Source organism: Boleophthalmus pectinirostris, unplaced genomic scaffold (assembly GCF_026225935.1).
Source record: "Boleophthalmus pectinirostris isolate CB_2022bp ecotype Guang Dong unplaced genomic scaffold, ASM2622593v1 HiC_scaffold_2, whole genome shotgun sequence".
NCBI lineage: Eukaryota > Metazoa > Chordata > Actinopteri > Gobiiformes > Gobiidae > Boleophthalmus > Boleophthalmus pectinirostris.
The window spans coordinates 21,735,341-21,752,539 of record NW_026571152.1 but is presented as its reverse complement, the minus strand read 5'-3'; the positions used below and the strand labels follow the sequence as shown (position 1 = coordinate 21,752,539).

The following is a 17,199-nucleotide window of genomic DNA, read 5'->3' as shown; positions in this document are numbered from 1 at the left end:
TTTGAGTGAAAATGTTGCTCTTTACTTGAGGCAGAAAGGAGCAGATCAGGGGCTTTGTAGGGGCCAGTCGAGGCCTGGGGTCGTTGGGAAATGAAGTACTCACAGAACTACTTCCACATGGTCCAATGCCCACTGGTCATGTCCTGCACCGCCATGCCGCGGCTGCCACCATCGCAGCATCACACCTTTAACCCTGGCTTCTCTGAAGAGGCAAAACACATATTTTAGTGACGACAACAGATTACAGTCATAAATTACACATTGCCAATACACTCCTAAGACATAACTAAGTGTTATATATATACATTTACAGGCCTATGGTTGGTACTCACAGTGGAATGTTGTAAGAGACTCTTTGGGCCTTTATGAAGTCTTTGGGCTGGTGCTGAGCTATGACGTGCCAGCTAACCCCATTATTGACACTGTACTGTAATAAAACTGCACGGTCCACTGTGTCTGCTTGGTCCAGTGCTATGTTACAACTGTCTGTCTGTGCCACACTGCCAATCTGCAGCACAAACATGATTTTACTGTAAGGAGACAGAGAAGAGGCAGACATAGTTAGAGAGAAGAATCGGTCTATATATATCAGAAATGCAATATTTATTATGGCTGCAAGTAATATTAAATGTGCATGTTAATAAAAAGTTGATATGTTTTGGTAGTACCTGTACCTGGCCCTAGTGAGGTCTAGCGGTTTAGTAACTGCCTGCCTCATCTTACAGCCATTAAAGTAGAGCGAGTCTCCATGGGCATGTGGGGAAAGCTGTCCACAGCCATTGCCCACTCCGCCTCCCTGAATCAGCTGCCAGCTTTGCGGAGACACACTGCCTGACTCAAAGTTATCCTTTATAGAGCTGGGGAGGTCAGTGCTGGTCAGGGAGCAATCATCACCTGAGAGAATAAAACTGTGGTGAGAAAATATAGACATTACATCAACAAATTGCTGCTCTGGTCCAGAAAATAATAAAGAGACTCCTGAGATTAATTATCTGTTCTTAAACTCTGAGTCTGGCATTAATCACAGAGCAGTGTCCTTGCCTTTTGAGCACATACACCATAACACAAACCTGAGTGAAAAACAATCTGAAGATCCATTATATAAAAAAAAACGGTGAATTAAGTTACGGAAGTTTGTCCTCTGAATTTTATAAATCCTTCAGTGCCACTGGGGCAACCTGTCAGGAGCAGTCTCCAAATCTTGAGCTAGGCTTGGTTAGGACTTCCTTAGCAGGAAGATTTTATCTACTGTGTATGGTTTTGTATAAGCTGTAATTTGCAACCGTTTTTTATTTCATTATTTGGATGTGATTGTCTTCTAGATAAAATAAATGATCAGTGGTCTTGAATTGCCCCCACACTGTTAAACAATAAGCCTGAGGTGCCGTACCATGATGCCCTTCGTCACAGATGCAGACCATCCCGCTGGTGCAGTACCCATGGCCGCTGCAGAGCCCTGGACACGCCTCTCCAATGTACACGTGGTCTACTCCCCAGCTCTGTCTCTCCCCCACACCCTCTTTCTGAATCCAGCGGAACTGCGTGGCTCTGAATGTGCACCAAAAAAAGGAAAGAAGTTAACTTGATGAAAATAAATGCAATGGAAAGAAAGCTTTTTTACACGTCTTATTGCACTTAAAACTTTGCTAAAAACGTGGACAGGTACTAAAAAGGTGGACAGGTATGTATCATATTATCACATGAACTCAATTCATGGGGACTCATCTCCTTTATTGGAACAAAACACTTTATACTTAGATCAACAGCATAATTTAATATTCAGTGGTTCAAAAGGTTAGAGGTTAGGGTTTAGGTTAGGTAAGTAGTAAAGTAAGAATAAGGGTAGGATCACTCTCAAATAAATGAATGCAAATCAATGTAATGTCCCCGAGTAGAGAAACGAAACAGTGGAAACCCAACATCTGTGTGTGTGTACCCTGAAGAGACATGGTCTGGTAGTGGGACAGTGACTCTTGTCCATGTTGAGCTGTTCACAGGACTGTAGATTGTGGACTCATGAAACTGGAAAGGAGAACAGCCGACGTTGTTTACTGAAGAGGGTAAACATTCAGACTGCACCAGCTGCCACGAGTCAGACCTAGGGGTAAAAGTTTAAAAAGTTAGAAAATACTGATTATAAAGACATTAATAACTTCTTGCAATAACGTACCTTGCATCTTTCCTATACTGCAGCAAGACAGAATGATGGTCCTCACACATGTCTGCTTCACATCCAACTACAATCTGAAAAACATTAAACTTCATGTCATATAGCTTGTGTATATGCGTGAAAAGTTTTAGTATTAGCTTTGCAGAACCTTGAACTGTAAGATATAGCCGGGCTGCACTATGAGCTCCCGAGTGGCCAGGATGTTGTGTGTTCTGTCCTGGTTCTTGTTGGGCCAGTAGAGATGGAAAGATGGGTTCCCACAGAAACCAGCTGTCCGCACTGCATTTGGATAGAAACTCCAGCTCTCCTCATGGGAAACACCCTCTGATAGTCAAAACAACAAATCAGATCAGATAATCTTTTTATGTCAAGTGATGTTTACTTACCATCATCAAACGTGTCAAGCAGCATGGATGGATTGATGTCCGACCCACCCACCAAGATGTTATCAATGGCCCACTGAGCTCTCTCCAGACTCGGGGAGACCAGTCCAGAGGAGATAGTAAATGGCTGCCACCACCGCAGGCGGGTGGCATTTGTCAAAGCTCCCTCGGGCAGCACAATGTAATCTCTGCGCACTGACACGTACTTGAGGTAATCCATCTCGTGTAGAAGTGTCCAGGACACGCCTAAAAAGATGTTATGTAAATAATGAGAAAACTCCTAATTAAAAATGCACTGTTATGAATTGCTTGTGTGTACAAGGGGTTTAGGTGAATGTTAATTTGTTAAGTTCTTCTTCCCTGGTCTAAGACCAAACAATAATAGTGGTATGTATGTTGCAGTGCATGACAAACATTTTACAAGGCCCAAGGTTTCTCTGTGAGTATAAGACCAATCAAATAGGCAGAAGAGTAAGATTTGCTGTAGACACTCCAAAAGTCCCTGTGTTGTGAAAAAGACAGGAAGGAGAGCCAATGCACTCTATAGTGTTATATTAGAAGTCCTTTATTACAACACGAACAACCAACACATTTTGACACTTATTGTCAAAACACTTAGTGTCATAACACTTTGGCTTCCTCTTCTGTCTTAACATTTATAATGGTGTAGTGACATGTAAAATGGTGAAAAATGAAAAACTGAGTTAAGGATCTGGATCATAGGACTTTAGGCATTAAAACCCATTGATAGTAAAAGGGGGTGGACATGCTGAGAGATGTAAGATTGTGAAAGTGGAATCAAGAAGAGTATTTGTTATGTAAGCATAGGTATCTGGTGTGAGTATTGTGTTGCAGTATACTGGGCTTTTTTGAGATCCACTACACTTTACACTGCAATACTGTATACAGCATACTGCTGGGATTGCTCTAAAGCAGAGTTCTGGCATGTGCTTGTTAGCTTACCTCCATCAGTAGAGTAATCCAACAGCACTCCCTCTTTGCGACATGTTGGGCGGTGGCACATGGTCATATTATCCTCACTCCCAATCCTGGCCCAGTACTCCACAAATCTGTCAAACACATAGAGCTTATTACGTCTAAATTAAAGGTTTAGGTTTCCCTTATGGCTGAAGTGTATAAACTAAAATAAAAAAGATTACTTTGCCCCTCGAAGGTCCAGATCCGCTGTGACAGCCTGTCTTGCATCAGCTCCACCAAAATATAAGGCGGTTCCTTCAACCAACACTCCACAGTCTGTGCAGGGTCTACCTCCTTCCAGCACCTGCCACTGGGGGCTGGTTGTCCCTTCCCAGTCAAAACGTTCCTTCAGAGAAGCCTATGAGGAAAAAGCAAAGGAAAATAATACACAGATTCTTATGTCCTAATTTTTTTTTGTTATCATTTTGAAATAGTGGGTCATTTCAACTACCGAGTACTGAGTAATGTATTCATAAAACATTAGACCTAGGTTATCAACGGGAATATTGTTGCTAAATATTACAAATATTCATTAAAGTACTAGTAGCAGGCTATATAAAGGCCATAACTAAAAATTGGTATGGACCTAAACCAAATGAAAAATGCTTCAAATTTTGAATGGAACATTTCTTAGTTTTTGTATTGTATAAAAATGAAAATAGTGAAAATGACAGTTGATATAGTTAAATACATACCTTGAGTACAGTGCTGGCATAGCAGTTTGGCCCGGTGAAACCAGGATCACAAAGACAGCGTTTGTCCAAACAGTCTCCATGCCCCCCACAGTGACTCTCACACGCAGGACCAATGTAGAAGTTCTCCACCCCCCACTGCATATCCGAGAACTGCTGGTAAAACCGGAACCGAACCGCACTAAATACAATGAGAGGAAATAATAGTGCAAACAAAATAACAAAAAAAATCACATGAAAATGCTGTTTAATGTCATACTGTGGAACATTCTAGGCTTTAAATAGTAACAATTAGCAGTTGTTTAATGTTCTTTAAGCTGATATGAAAGTCGTCCCTTTTTGAGAGACTGTTCCAATGACCTTTAAAAATAGAAGACATACTAGTACAGTAAAACATACGTGTTGGCTAGACTGTCAGGCAGGGGGTAGACCACTCTTTTCCAGCCCTCTGCGGGGAAAAACACTGATGGCTGTGAGACCTGGCCTCCACAGCGAGGGTCTGCAGGGAGGCACTGTGGCACAATGTACTTCCACGTCACTCCAAAATCAGCTGAATACTGCACGTGCACCTGTCTGTCAGCAGGGCGCTCTGGTAGACTGCACCCAACTGCAATCTGAAACCACAAAAATATATGAATAATAACTAAAATATCATAATCAAAACTAATAAATAATAAATTCTACAAGCATATTATTTTTTACCTTGAACTGCATGACCCAGCCCTTCTCAGGCATAATATCCTGTGTGACAGCATAGACCTCTCTGCCGTCATCGTTGCCACACACCATAACTCCATCAGGAGAGCTGCAGAAACGCTGAACCGAGCAGTCTTCTGAGAACAGCCAGTGGTCGCTCACTGTCAACAAAAGGAAGTAATTATGAACAAAATAAGGCACCTGTTTTTTTCTAACATTAAAGTGTTTGAGTCTTAACTAGGAGTGAATTATAAAATATAGTTTTGTTACACCCAAAACCTCACTCGTAACCTTTACCCCCTAAGTAGATACTGAAAAGTAGATACTGGTTTACTTAAGGCACAAATAAATATATAACATATACTAGGATTCAGAGTCTACAGTACCTTTAAACAGCATTTTTTTTATTCATAATATCTGCTAATTTGTACATTTTTTCAACTTTGTCTGTACCTATAGGTGCTTCCTCTTGTTCACCCAGTGGAACCTCTCTTTCTGAAGCTCCATCAGCAGGGGTTCTCTCGTGGTTGGGAAGCCCCGCCCCACCGAATGTGTCTGAGATCTGTGCTCGTGTGTCAGAGCCGGCAATCAGCACGTTATCTAGTGCCCAGTCACTGTGGTCCGCTCCATCATGCTGAGGCTGCCACCAGCGTACCCGCACTCCCTCCTGACGGGCAGCAGGGGGCAGCAGAACATTCACAAATCTAAAAGCCAAAAGTGAAAGGCTGTCAGACACATGCATTCAAGTCATACTTTTCCCACAACAGAAAACTAATTGTTAAATATTAAGAATGCATAAAAATTTTATTAAACATTTCTTTTAACAGCTACACTTTCAACAGTTTGAAATGCACATATATATTAAAAAAGGCTGATGTCATTTGTGTTTTTTTCATTTTAGCCCTGATTTGATTAAGCTTCATTGTAATTCTGTTTAACACTTTTATTTCTGCTTAAATTAAATTAACTTAAAAAAATATGTCCAAAATGCTGTCCTACCAAAATAATATATGTTCAAACTTCTTAATTTAAAAAAACTCACCCTGGTTTGGTGTATAGGTCATAAAATATCTCTGTTAACAGATGCCAGTTGATTCCTGCATTGAGGCTGTACTCCAGGAGCACACCCTGGTTGCGGTTGCTGGGTGGAATCATGCAGCCGTACATGAAGTAAAACTGAATAAACTCAGCATTTGTCAGGTTCAAGTCCACTGTGACCAATTGACGACTGCAGCTCTGCAACACACAAAGAGAAGTTCATATGGAGTCAGTAAAGTCAGACCTGTGAAATGGCTTTACATTTTAAAATCTACTTATTCTTAGTACATTTTTAACATAAAAAATTGTTAATCTTTGAATATGACTTTTCTGTGATTTATTAGTTAAATCCTGATTTACTATATTGTCATGTGAGCTTTTGCCTTGGTAAATTAAAACAGTGCCCTATATATTGCAGTAGAGGGATAGGGATTACCCCACTAAAGTGCAGAGCAGATCCTGAGGCCACAGCACCACACACTGTGCTGAGTTTGCCCCCAGTGACCAGGTGCCAGTGACTGAGAGAGGGGGCCCGACTGAAGCTGTCCTTGAGCTGAGAGGGCAGGGCCACTAGGGGCTCATCACAATACTCTCCACCCCACTCCGAATCACATCTGCAGGCAGAGGACAATAAGAACAGGGACAATCACAAGACAATGTACCATTAGCTTTGACTGATTAAATGTATTACTTACACACAGGAGGTTTGTTGACAGCGTCCATGTCCAGAGCACATGTCAGGACAACCATCTCCAATGTAAAGGTTATCCAGTGCCCATGTCTGCTGCTTATCGAAAGGAGCCTGCTGGAACCACCTAAACCTCGTGGCTTGAGACCTTTGCATTTCATAAACACATCAGATTTGTATTAAATAGCAATGGTGTCCTACAGTTATGGAATTATACAATTTCCTCCATACTACATTGTGCTACCTTGCATAAGATGGGATAGGCATTGTCACACGGCCCCATTTGTTGTATGTGTCTGAAATGAGCAGGCGCTGCAGAGTGTAAGAGGAGCAGTCTGGGCTCGTGGGCAAACAGTCTCTGACCAGTGGCTGCCACGTCAGACCCAGATCAAGAGAGAACTCCAACTCTACAGCTAGAACAGAAAAGGACCATATCAAATAAAAAAATAAGAAATACAGCATCTGTAACATAGTAAACAAAGTTTTTCATTGCTTACAGTAGCATGATGAAGTGACAGAGCAGGAGGCAGAGAAGTCAAACTGGATGAAGGCATCCTGACCCAGACTGATGTCTGTGGTCACAGCGTAGCGAGTGTTGGATTTCTCAATAAAAGCAAAGGCAGGGCCCTCAGAGCCGCACACAGGCATACGAGTGCCTCCTGGATGGAGCAGCCACGAGCGACCATCAATTGAGGAGAAATCATCCTCCAGTGGGCCCCAGCCACTAGCACTTCCACCTACAACCAACTGAAAAAGTGCTGTATTATTGCCACTGCTTTATATATAGAGGGAAAAGAGATTTGCTCCAGTTTTTACCTGGTCAATGACCCATGGGCTGTAAAAGTGCCCATTTTCAGAGGGCTGCCACCAGCGCAGGCGAGTAGAAGATGTACGTGCCCGTAGTGGGATCTCCAAGGCCACCAGCCGAGCCTGGTTACTGCTGTTACTGAAAAGAAACTCCTGGAGCAGTCCCCAGGTCAGACCACCATCCACAGAGAACTGCAGTAACACAGGCCGGGAGCGAGGGTCAGGGGCAGCTTTACCACATCCAAGACGCAGGAAAAACTGCACAAACCTACAAAAGGCCATCTGATTAGGAATAAGAATAATCAGCAGCCCCTTTGAACAAGTTTAAACAGTTAAACATTTTACCGGGCATTGGACAAGTCCAAGTCTTTTGTGACCAGCATGCGCAGACCATCTTCACTAAAGAATAGGTGATTTCCACTTGACATAATACCACATTTCCGAGAGGGTTTGCCTCCACTCAAAAGACTGAAATGCTCAGCATCCTTGGTTCCTCCTGATAAGACACACACCAACACATACATTCATATGAGTCTTGAGAATACATGTATGACATTTGTACATGCTGGGGGTCCACACCTTCAAAGTCCTCCTTTAGGAAGTCTGGGTTGGGGGTCTCTGGGACAGAGCAGTCATGTCCAGTGTAGCCAGGGTCACACAGACAGTGGCTGCCTGCAACACAAGCTCCATGTCCATTACACATGTCCTGACACTGCGGGCCAATGTAGACATTGTCAATCGCCCAAGTGGGAGGGGCAGAACCAGTGGAGAAGAAACCCTGATACCAGCGGAACCTCACTGACCTGCAGGGAAAAGATAAAATAGTTAAGGTACTGTTAAAAACAAATCCTTTATCAGTTAAAAATACCCCAGCTCTTACCCACAGAGACGCAGCTTGCCAAAATGAATGACCTCTCGCCTCCAGCCCTGAGTAGTTCCAGGGAAGTATATGCTGGCAGGGTGTAGCTCAGTAGAGCACAGTGAGGATGGCTGAGGCCCACCAGCACACAGAGGCAACAGAAGGTGCCAAGTGGCTCCAAAATCTCGTGAAAATTCGAGACGCACCGGGTGGGCTGAGGAGCTCTCAGCTGTGCAGCCCACATTAATCTGGAGCACAAATTATGTGGAGAACTTGGTTATGATTTTAACTGAAATGAGTAAGTATTGTAATTGATGACTGTCTGGAGTGGCAGTTTATTTACCTCAAACTGAATGATAGTGTTCTCATTTACGTCAATGTCTCTGGTGGTAATTGAGTGCTCTCCAAGTTCACTGGAGACAAACACCATGGCTGACTCATCCTCCTCTCTGCAACACATAGATGACCACAAGATGATTCAGAGAAATTCACATGAACATTTTAAAGGATTGTGGACAGATTCCTCTCTTACAGTCCTGACTTTTGGTAAGGGCAGTAAAGGCCAGTGTTTCCACCAGGATAGAAGAGCCAGTTGGATTCATTGGGGTCCTCCTTAAAGTTGTCTATGACCACAGGAGGATTGTGTACAGAGCTGCCGTCTATGATAAGGTCATCAATCACCCATACCTCTTCTTTTTTACCTACAGAACCAGAAAGAACAATGAAACACAAATAACTAAAATGTAAGACTTTTTGTAATTTATGTTGTTTATATCTTGTGGCATCCAGCAACTTGCAGGGGTGACACAGATAGAAAGACAACATTGTCATCCATTTGCTAAGGGCAATTCAGAGTAAACAATGTACTTATCGATTACATTAGTTCCTCACTCAGATTTACAATATAATAATAATAAAATCATAAGAATAATGTTGATGACTGGTCTAAATCTAATCTTGTTATCAAATTAATAAATTAAAGATACAGTATGTACATTTCTGGAGATAGATACGTTTTATGCCATACTATGGAATATTATAGCTAAAGAAACAAAAAAGGCAGGAGGAGGCCCTCCTCCAGGCTAAATATGAGTCAGGTGGAGATGAAAATGTTTTTCAGTGTAATAAAAAAAAACAACATTTTAGTGTGTATTTTAGGCTAATATTTACATAATGTGGCTTATCATTCCTATATTTCTGAATCCAAAGGGATTCAAATATGGAAAAAAGTGTAATAATGACGTACCACCATTGTAAGGCTGCCAGAGTCGAAACCGAGTGGCGTTGGTTTGAGCACTGGGTGGCAGCGGCAGGTGGAGGAACAGAGTGTCTGTGGATGCTGGGAAGTAAAACTCATCTAACAGTAACCAACTTATCCCTCCATTCACCGAGTACTGCAGCAGAACTGAGTGGGAGCGCTCTGGGACACCTACAAAGGCCCAAAACAAAGATATGTAACAGAGACATAGATGCCCAGAGACACAGGCGTTATGTAATACCTTTGGTAATGAATTTGAAGGAGAACTGAATGTAGAGAGTGTTTGTACAGTCCAAATCCCGGGATACAATCATTCTGAGGCCGTCCTGCAAAGAAAGCAAACACTCATAGTTTTCAACTTTCAGTTGTTGTCACTGAAACCCCAACTTGATTTAATTTTACAGTATAAATATACAAACATCTGGTTCACTGCTTTCACTACACTGCATCCAAGTCTTATGATTATATTACCCCCAGTTAACAATCATATTAACATATTTATACACAAGTATTCAATCATTTAAATAGGTATGTATTTATTAATAATTTGTTAATAACTGATTAACATAATATTGATTGATTAATATACTGTATATACTATACTTACTCCTTTGAATATTAGTGCTGTTCCAGATTTTAGAGGTTCCCCGCTCAGTGTCCCCCTCTCTGCTCCATACACCTCAGGCCAGGTCTCCTGCTGCAGATTTTCATTGAAGTCCTCTCTCAGGACAGAAGGCAGGGGAGTCAGGGGTACACAGTGCGCCCCTCCGTAACCCTTATCACACCTGTTGAGTTTAGACAATATTTAGTGATAGTGAGAAAAACAACACAGAAAAAAATAAATATGTGGACAGAAGAAGAACTTACACACAGCGTCCATTGTCACACAGACCATGCCCAGAACACATCCACGGACATCCAGGAGCAAGCAGAACATTGTCCAGTGCCCAGCCCTCTGCTCCTGGGGTGAAATGTGTCTGAATCCACCGGAACCGGGTTCTTGGAGAACTGAAATATATTTCAGAATGATTATCAAATATGTATTGTATCATTCATTCACTGTTATAAACAAACAGTCTTACTTGGCCGCACTGGGTAAGTAAACAGTAATCCGTCTCCAGTGCTTGTGTTGGGTGGACGTGTACACTGAGCTCTGGGTGTAGGCAGCACAGCCGATGGCAGGGGGCACACACTCTGGAGTGAGGAGGGTCCAGTGACGACCGCAGTCTGTGGAGTACTCCAGACGGACCCCGTGAGAGAAGGACGTGGACTTACTGCAGCCCATACTCAGCTCAAACTGCAAGAAGGAGGAGCCTGATACTTCAAAATCCCATGTCTCCGCATATCTGGGCTTCTCTGCACAGGCCAAAGACAAAAATCAAACACACCTGATTGTATCAAAACATTATTGTCCTTTACTGAGTACTATTATGCAAATGAAATAGAGAGGTGAACAATAAAAATCCAGATAGCATGTTTCACTTACTTAAGCGTGTTGAAGAACTTCTAGGAGTAGTTTTTCCATACAATAGGATAATATTTTGAGAATTATACAAAATAATTTGGCCTTTACTAACCACACCAATATAGTTATGCATATGCTTTACTATTTGCCAGTCAAACATTCTCAGTAAAATGTGCATTTAAAAAGACACAGTCAATTAAGTAGATTTTTTTCTCTCAGTATTATGTGAGTAGTTGATACAATTATTTTTGTAATAAAAAACAGTACTTACTGACCACTCCATCCACCTCAAATATGAGCTTTAGTGAATGGAAACATGAATGAAAACTGCTGCGCTATCTGAACACCTTGTTAATTTGTTCCCACAGCCCACACAAACCTGAGCTGCTTGGTAATAGATGTTGCGGCTGGGCTATTTAACAAATGTGTCCAGTTGTAATGTAATATTGGCCAAACTACATTTGCTAACAGCTTGATGTGAGCATAAATTACAAGCAGGATGTTTAGTCAGGTTTGCGCTCATCAATAATGCACAAGCAGAAGTATCTCAGTGAATAGGTGATTCAGTTACATCGCCTGGTGTATGGGCCTTTGTGTTTTCAAAAGCTCTTAGTGCATTATGATTACCCATCTGCCCAGTGTTTTCCAGATTTCCAAATTTCTGACAGTGACATACTTGACCATACAAAACAGCACCATACATCAAGATATGTAAGATATTTAAATAACTCACTATCAATGGCCTCGGAGTTGAAGGTTAACACTGTGTCCAATGATAAGCAGTCCACAGTCACCTCTCCACCCTGAATCCGGTACCAGTTGTGCCTCAGGGGGCTGCTGCCATCAAATTTGTCCTGGAAACCTGTTCTAGACGTGTCATTCATTCCAATTAGAATATCATCAAGAGCCCACTGAGCTGAGTGCTTTCCTATGACAGAAGGAAAGAATCATCAAGGCCTTGTATATCATGTTAATGTTTACTCACCTCCAGCATGCACAAACCTTGCTGTGGCTGCCACCATCTGAACACTGTATACGGTGCTTTAGCTGCAGATGGTAACTCAATGGTTACAACCTGAGGCTCCAGGAATGAGCTGAAATCAAGCTCCCTCAAGAACTGCCACTGCACGCCATTATTGGTGGAGAACTGGACAATAACACCTAGAACAAGTGTAAACAGTAACATCTATACATTCTTGAGAATCATGAAATTACAGCTGATCATAAATCAATAATAAGGGACAAAACATTCAGATATGTTCAACACAATACATAGCATTAAATTCTCTCATTATATTAGCTTGGACATTACCTTCATTTCGGGACCGTGGTCTGGTGCAAGTGGGTCCCAAACTTTTACTCCCAATACGGATATAAAATTGCACAAGTCTGTATAAGATAAAGAAAAGACGAAAATCAAATAGTGTAAAAGTTTACTGTAATTTAAGTCTAATAGATAAATGAACTGAACCTTGTGTTGGTTGTGTCCAGGGGAACAGTTCGAGCCTCTCTCCTCCCGGGGCTGTTGAAATAAAGAGCTTTGCCCTCACCAATGATCCCACAGCCTCCTCCGATCTGTCCCCCAATTAGACTCTGCCAAAGTGGACTTAACTTTCCCTCAAAGCCCTCAGTCAGCTCTGTGGGACTGGCTACAGAAGGTACACAGCTGTCCTGCTCCACTGAATAAAAAATAATAATCTAGGTTAAAAATAGTCAAACATTTTAGTATATTTATGTTTGTGTTTGCTGTACCCGTGTAGCCCATATCGCAGAAGCAGACTCCGGAAATGCAATCCCCATGGCCTCCACAGTGGTTTGGACAGGGCTCGGAGATGTAGACCCCATCTAATGCAAATGGAGGGGCATCCCGGTACAAGCTGCTCTCCTGGAACCAACGGAACCTGGTTTTACTGTACAAATGAATGTGAAAAGAAAATATTATGTAGAGTAAAGCAATAAATAAGCCACTGCTTTAAAATACTACTTAAATGTAATTACATTGACTATGTTTTATTAAAATGGAAAGTCTTTACTGTCATATGTATTTTAAGACCAAAACTAAGATGAAACACAAGACTAAGGATAAATATATCCAAGAAAAAAATTTAACTAAACAAAAAAATTCTAAAATCCTAAATAAATTCTAAATACATTACCTGGCAGCAACATTGCGCGGGATGACTACGGTGACTCTAGTCCACTGCTCGTAGTCTCCTGTGTTGTATATTGAGGGCTCTCTGAGTTCTCGAGCGCTGCCTTCACAGACCCCCACTCCCGGTGTCCCAGGGTAACAGCCCTCCCTCACCAGGGCCCATGTCCGACCAGAGTCATGGGAATACTGTAGCAGCACTGGGGCAGAGGCACTGAACTCCGACTCACAGCCTATGTTCAGCTGAAGGTAAAGGGAGGAAGAGTTCAGAAATGTATCACACAGAACATAACAATTCAACAATAACACAATATATACAGCAATATATTGCTAAGGAAAATATAGATGATAAATGTTTATACTGAAACTATTTCATGCCACTGATACAATAACCACAAAGCAGTACTATCCATCCAAAAAGTCAAAATGTACATTAAATGGCACAATGCAGCTACTTTGTACCCATAATGAGTTAAACATTATTTTTTCAACCCTCTACAAGTCAAAATTTATTATAATAATGACAAAAAACTAGTACAAAGAAAAAGCAGCTAAAAACAGATCTGGATTATGATGAGAGCAAAGTTGTTCCTCGTGTGCAGTGGTCAATATACCTATAAAAAGTTGCACAAGGAAAACATAGTGTTAAAACATAATATGTGGTCTGATGAAACTGACTGTACCTAGAATTGGGTGATTGGTCTGAAAAAAAGAACAAACAAATGCAGGACGCTGCTGTCTATTTGTCGTCATGAAAATTAACATATTTTCGCATTGATGGTGAATGCATTTAGGTTTAAAAAAAAAAAAAAAAAAAAAAAGAGCTTCAAAGATTACCTTAAACTGTAGTGTGTAACCAGGCCGCAGGGCAAGATCTCTGGTCACTGCGACTCTGTCCCCATCTGAGCGTCCGAACACCATGGCAGAGGGAGTGGGGGCACAAAAACTGTTGTTGCTTTCCCTTTCCATACCCTCGTTACCCAGCATTAGCCACACGCTCATCTGATTCAGCGGGTAATCAAAGGCTGGTTTTTCATAAAAGTTCTACGATGGACAAAAGACAGATTGTTTTCATTTAAGCATAACACGACAATAAAGACCCAAAAACTAAAATGTACAATAAACACATTTTAGACCTGTGGTAGTGTGGGGTTTGCCATTGGTATAATGTGCTTCTCCCTCTCAGACAAAATAATAACGTCGTCAATGGCCCACTGATCGTAGCCCTCTCCAGAGTGAAGAGGCTGCCACCAGCGGAAGCGAGTTGATGGAGTTTTAGAGGCCAATGGGAGCTCATAGTGGACAAACTATAAACAACATAATACCACATCATTACCATTTTATATCCACAAACGCAATGTATGTTATCATGTTCAATGTCCTACTCAGTCCTTAATATTAATAATAACTGTTTATATAATAACTGTCACATTTTGCTTGTGCATAAATAACTTACAAATATTTGTTAATGAGAAAACTAGCAAATATTTGCATAAGTATCAATGACTGGACACATTTACTGGAAATATTTTATTATATCCAAGTATTACAGATTTTCTCTTCACTTGAAAAAATGAAACACACTGTTTTTATCACTTACCGTGGTTTGGTGAAGTCAGTAAAGTACATCTCGGCGATCAATCCCCAGGTGATGCCTCCATCATTACTGTACTGCAGGAGCACTCCCTCCTCTCTGCTGTCGGCCTGGTTACACTCCGCCCAGTCACCTCCCACCCTCAAGTAAAACTGAACAAACTCTGCCCACTCAGTGTCCAGGTCCCAGCTCACCAACTGCCTCAGACCAGCCTATGAAGACAGTGGTTACAACAAATCATTATGTCCCACACAGTTGCTTATGTTCTATTATGATGTATATTCATTTACTATTTATTCAACACACAGAAGTAAGGTCAGCTGAGTTACCTTGCTAAAGTACAAGGATGAACCAGACGAGACCACACCACAGCCCATGTCTGGTGTGACGATTTCTCCACCAATCACCTCCTGCCACATGGCCAGCAGTGCATCCTGGGATTCGAAGTCAGACAGTACACTTGAAGACAGAGGTGAAGAGGGCTGGCAGTCTGCCCCAGTGAAACCATCATCACATCTACATAAGAAAATAATGAGAAGAAGCCATGTCATAGTAACTATTATGTGCTATGATATGATCTACTGGTACTAAGATATACAGTAGTAGATCTATATAAAGCAGTATAGTGAACCTGCAGTGCCCGTGGTCACACCAGCCGTGCCCATGGCACATATTTGGACATTGTTGGCCGATGTAGATGTCATCCAGAGCCCACTCATCCTGTTCTCCATAGTAGTTTTGGATCCAGCGGAAACGAGTTGCACTAGACCTAAAGGAGGGGAGATAATGCCAGGATGTTCAGACTGTACATTGACCCCATTTATTTCATGTGTATTAACAGACGTACTGACCATAAAATGCAAAATAAATATATACTTATTGATTTGAAGACATAAAAGTGCTGCATGTTTCTTGGAAGTTCGACTTTTGTAAATTGGAAGTACAAACAAAAGTAATATCCCTGTTTGATATGACACAGCACGGTTTTGGCAACCATGCCATAAATGCCACAGTGGTCAATACCATATTATATTTCCTGGTGTAAAGGCATGTGCACATGCGTTCATTGTGGGAAAGAAAATTGCTGCACAATCGCAGATCTTGATATATTGTTGTGACATACGCAGCACATAAGGTACATATGCTTCCTAGTTTGTGGCTTTAGTGACCTCTATAAACCATGTTGACCTCCTGATCACACTGAGCTAGTCCAGACTTGTTATTATCATTTACTGCCTGCCCCCCTGACCCCTTATCACATTCTGCAGCAGATTAAACCAGCTTTATTTAGTACCGGACTATAGCCACGAAATGAGGTGGACACCCCAGTGCACAAGGTGAAAGGTTTATGTGTTAGCAGTAAATACCAGTACTGTTGTGTTACATATAATAAGCAGAAGAATATTACATTGCAGTCTTTGGCATTATTTGCATATATTACTGACCATGTTTTCTGAGGCAGAGACAGAGTGATGCGTCTCCAGTCTTTGAACTCTGATGGATGGTACACACTTGGAGCTGTGAACTCAGAGCAGCTGGGCATACCCGGTAAACAAGCCTGTAAATGCAAATTCACAAAACACATAAAACATTTGTATTTTAGCAGATGCACTGGTATAAGTTCAAACTGTGTAAATATATGGGGGTTTAAAAGGAAATCAGTCCATGTTTGACCTTGACAGAAAAGAATTAATAAAACAAGGGATGTAGTGGTGAGATTTTACACTTTTAGATGACTGCACAAAGCGAATTAGATCAGATTTCACAAAAAGTCATTACACCCTATTGAGTTTCAAAGGCAAGAAAAGTCTTGTCAGAGAATTAGATATCTTATGAATATTTATGACGCACTGGTGATCAGAGAAAATCTCAAACTGCTTAGTGATTCAAGTATTATCATTTGCAGATAATAAGATGAAAACGAACTGCAATTTTGAATCTTTTCTCAGATAATAATGGTTTAATGGGCCCACAGACATATAGTATTTATTCATTTGGAAGAATAATTAAAAATTGCATAAAACCTCCTCACCTCTTTAACCAAATGCCAGGTGAGTCCGTGGTTGGTGGAAAACTCCAGTCGGACTTGTGTGTCGATGTGTGGTGAGGGCTCCCGACCACAGCCCATCACCAGAGAGAACTGTAAGCTGTAGGACGCCCCCACCTGCATGGACTGCGTCTCCACATAGCGGATACTGGAGCCTGGACTGGGCTCACCAGAGAAACTGCACAGTGGTATAGAGACAATTCAGTATGACTGCATAAGTGACAGATACTTATGATCAGAAAGAGTTTATTAGTACGTAACACATATATAATCTCTATAATTATGGAACCTAGTTGGCTAGAGGGTTGCGTATCACTGGGTTGCAGATGCTATCACAACATTTTGTAGCTACTGCTATATAGATTAAATGAGATG

The 17,199-nt window shown here is 41.5% G+C and overlaps 1 protein-coding gene across 1 annotated transcript in view; it reads right to left on the bottom strand.

Moving 5' to 3' along the window:
* Window positions 1–17,199, bottom strand: part of reln (reelin) — a 92,736-nt gene that overhangs the window by 3,733 nt on the left and 71,804 nt on the right. Inside the window, 43 exon segments of the mRNA XM_055155677.1 lie at window positions 104–202; window positions 333–530; window positions 675–894; window positions 1,391–1,548; window positions 1,937–2,098; window positions 2,171–2,244; window positions 2,319–2,494; window positions 2,557–2,799; window positions 3,517–3,623; window positions 3,714–3,889; window positions 4,227–4,404; window positions 4,623–4,837; window positions 4,926–5,080; window positions 5,373–5,623; window positions 5,962–6,155; window positions 6,394–6,571; window positions 6,653–6,793; window positions 6,890–7,058; window positions 7,143–7,392; window positions 7,462–7,720; window positions 7,798–7,948; window positions 8,032–8,255; window positions 8,333–8,559; window positions 8,655–8,760; window positions 8,844–9,012; window positions 9,558–9,740; window positions 9,811–9,895; window positions 10,177–10,354; window positions 10,437–10,577; window positions 10,652–10,925; window positions 11,768–11,962; window positions 12,037–12,195; window positions 12,347–12,423; window positions 12,506–12,713; window positions 12,787–12,944; window positions 13,191–13,426; window positions 14,021–14,227; window positions 14,320–14,490; window positions 14,780–14,989; window positions 15,107–15,293; window positions 15,409–15,546; window positions 16,223–16,335; window positions 16,810–17,002. Coding sequence (XP_055011652.1) covers window positions 104–202; window positions 333–530; window positions 675–894; window positions 1,391–1,548; window positions 1,937–2,098; window positions 2,171–2,244; window positions 2,319–2,494; window positions 2,557–2,799; window positions 3,517–3,623; window positions 3,714–3,889; window positions 4,227–4,404; window positions 4,623–4,837; window positions 4,926–5,080; window positions 5,373–5,623; window positions 5,962–6,155; window positions 6,394–6,571; window positions 6,653–6,793; window positions 6,890–7,058; window positions 7,143–7,392; window positions 7,462–7,720; window positions 7,798–7,948; window positions 8,032–8,255; window positions 8,333–8,559; window positions 8,655–8,760; window positions 8,844–9,012; window positions 9,558–9,740; window positions 9,811–9,895; window positions 10,177–10,354; window positions 10,437–10,577; window positions 10,652–10,925; window positions 11,768–11,962; window positions 12,037–12,195; window positions 12,347–12,423; window positions 12,506–12,713; window positions 12,787–12,944; window positions 13,191–13,426; window positions 14,021–14,227; window positions 14,320–14,490; window positions 14,780–14,989; window positions 15,107–15,293; window positions 15,409–15,546; window positions 16,223–16,335; window positions 16,810–17,002 — 7,593 coding nt within the window.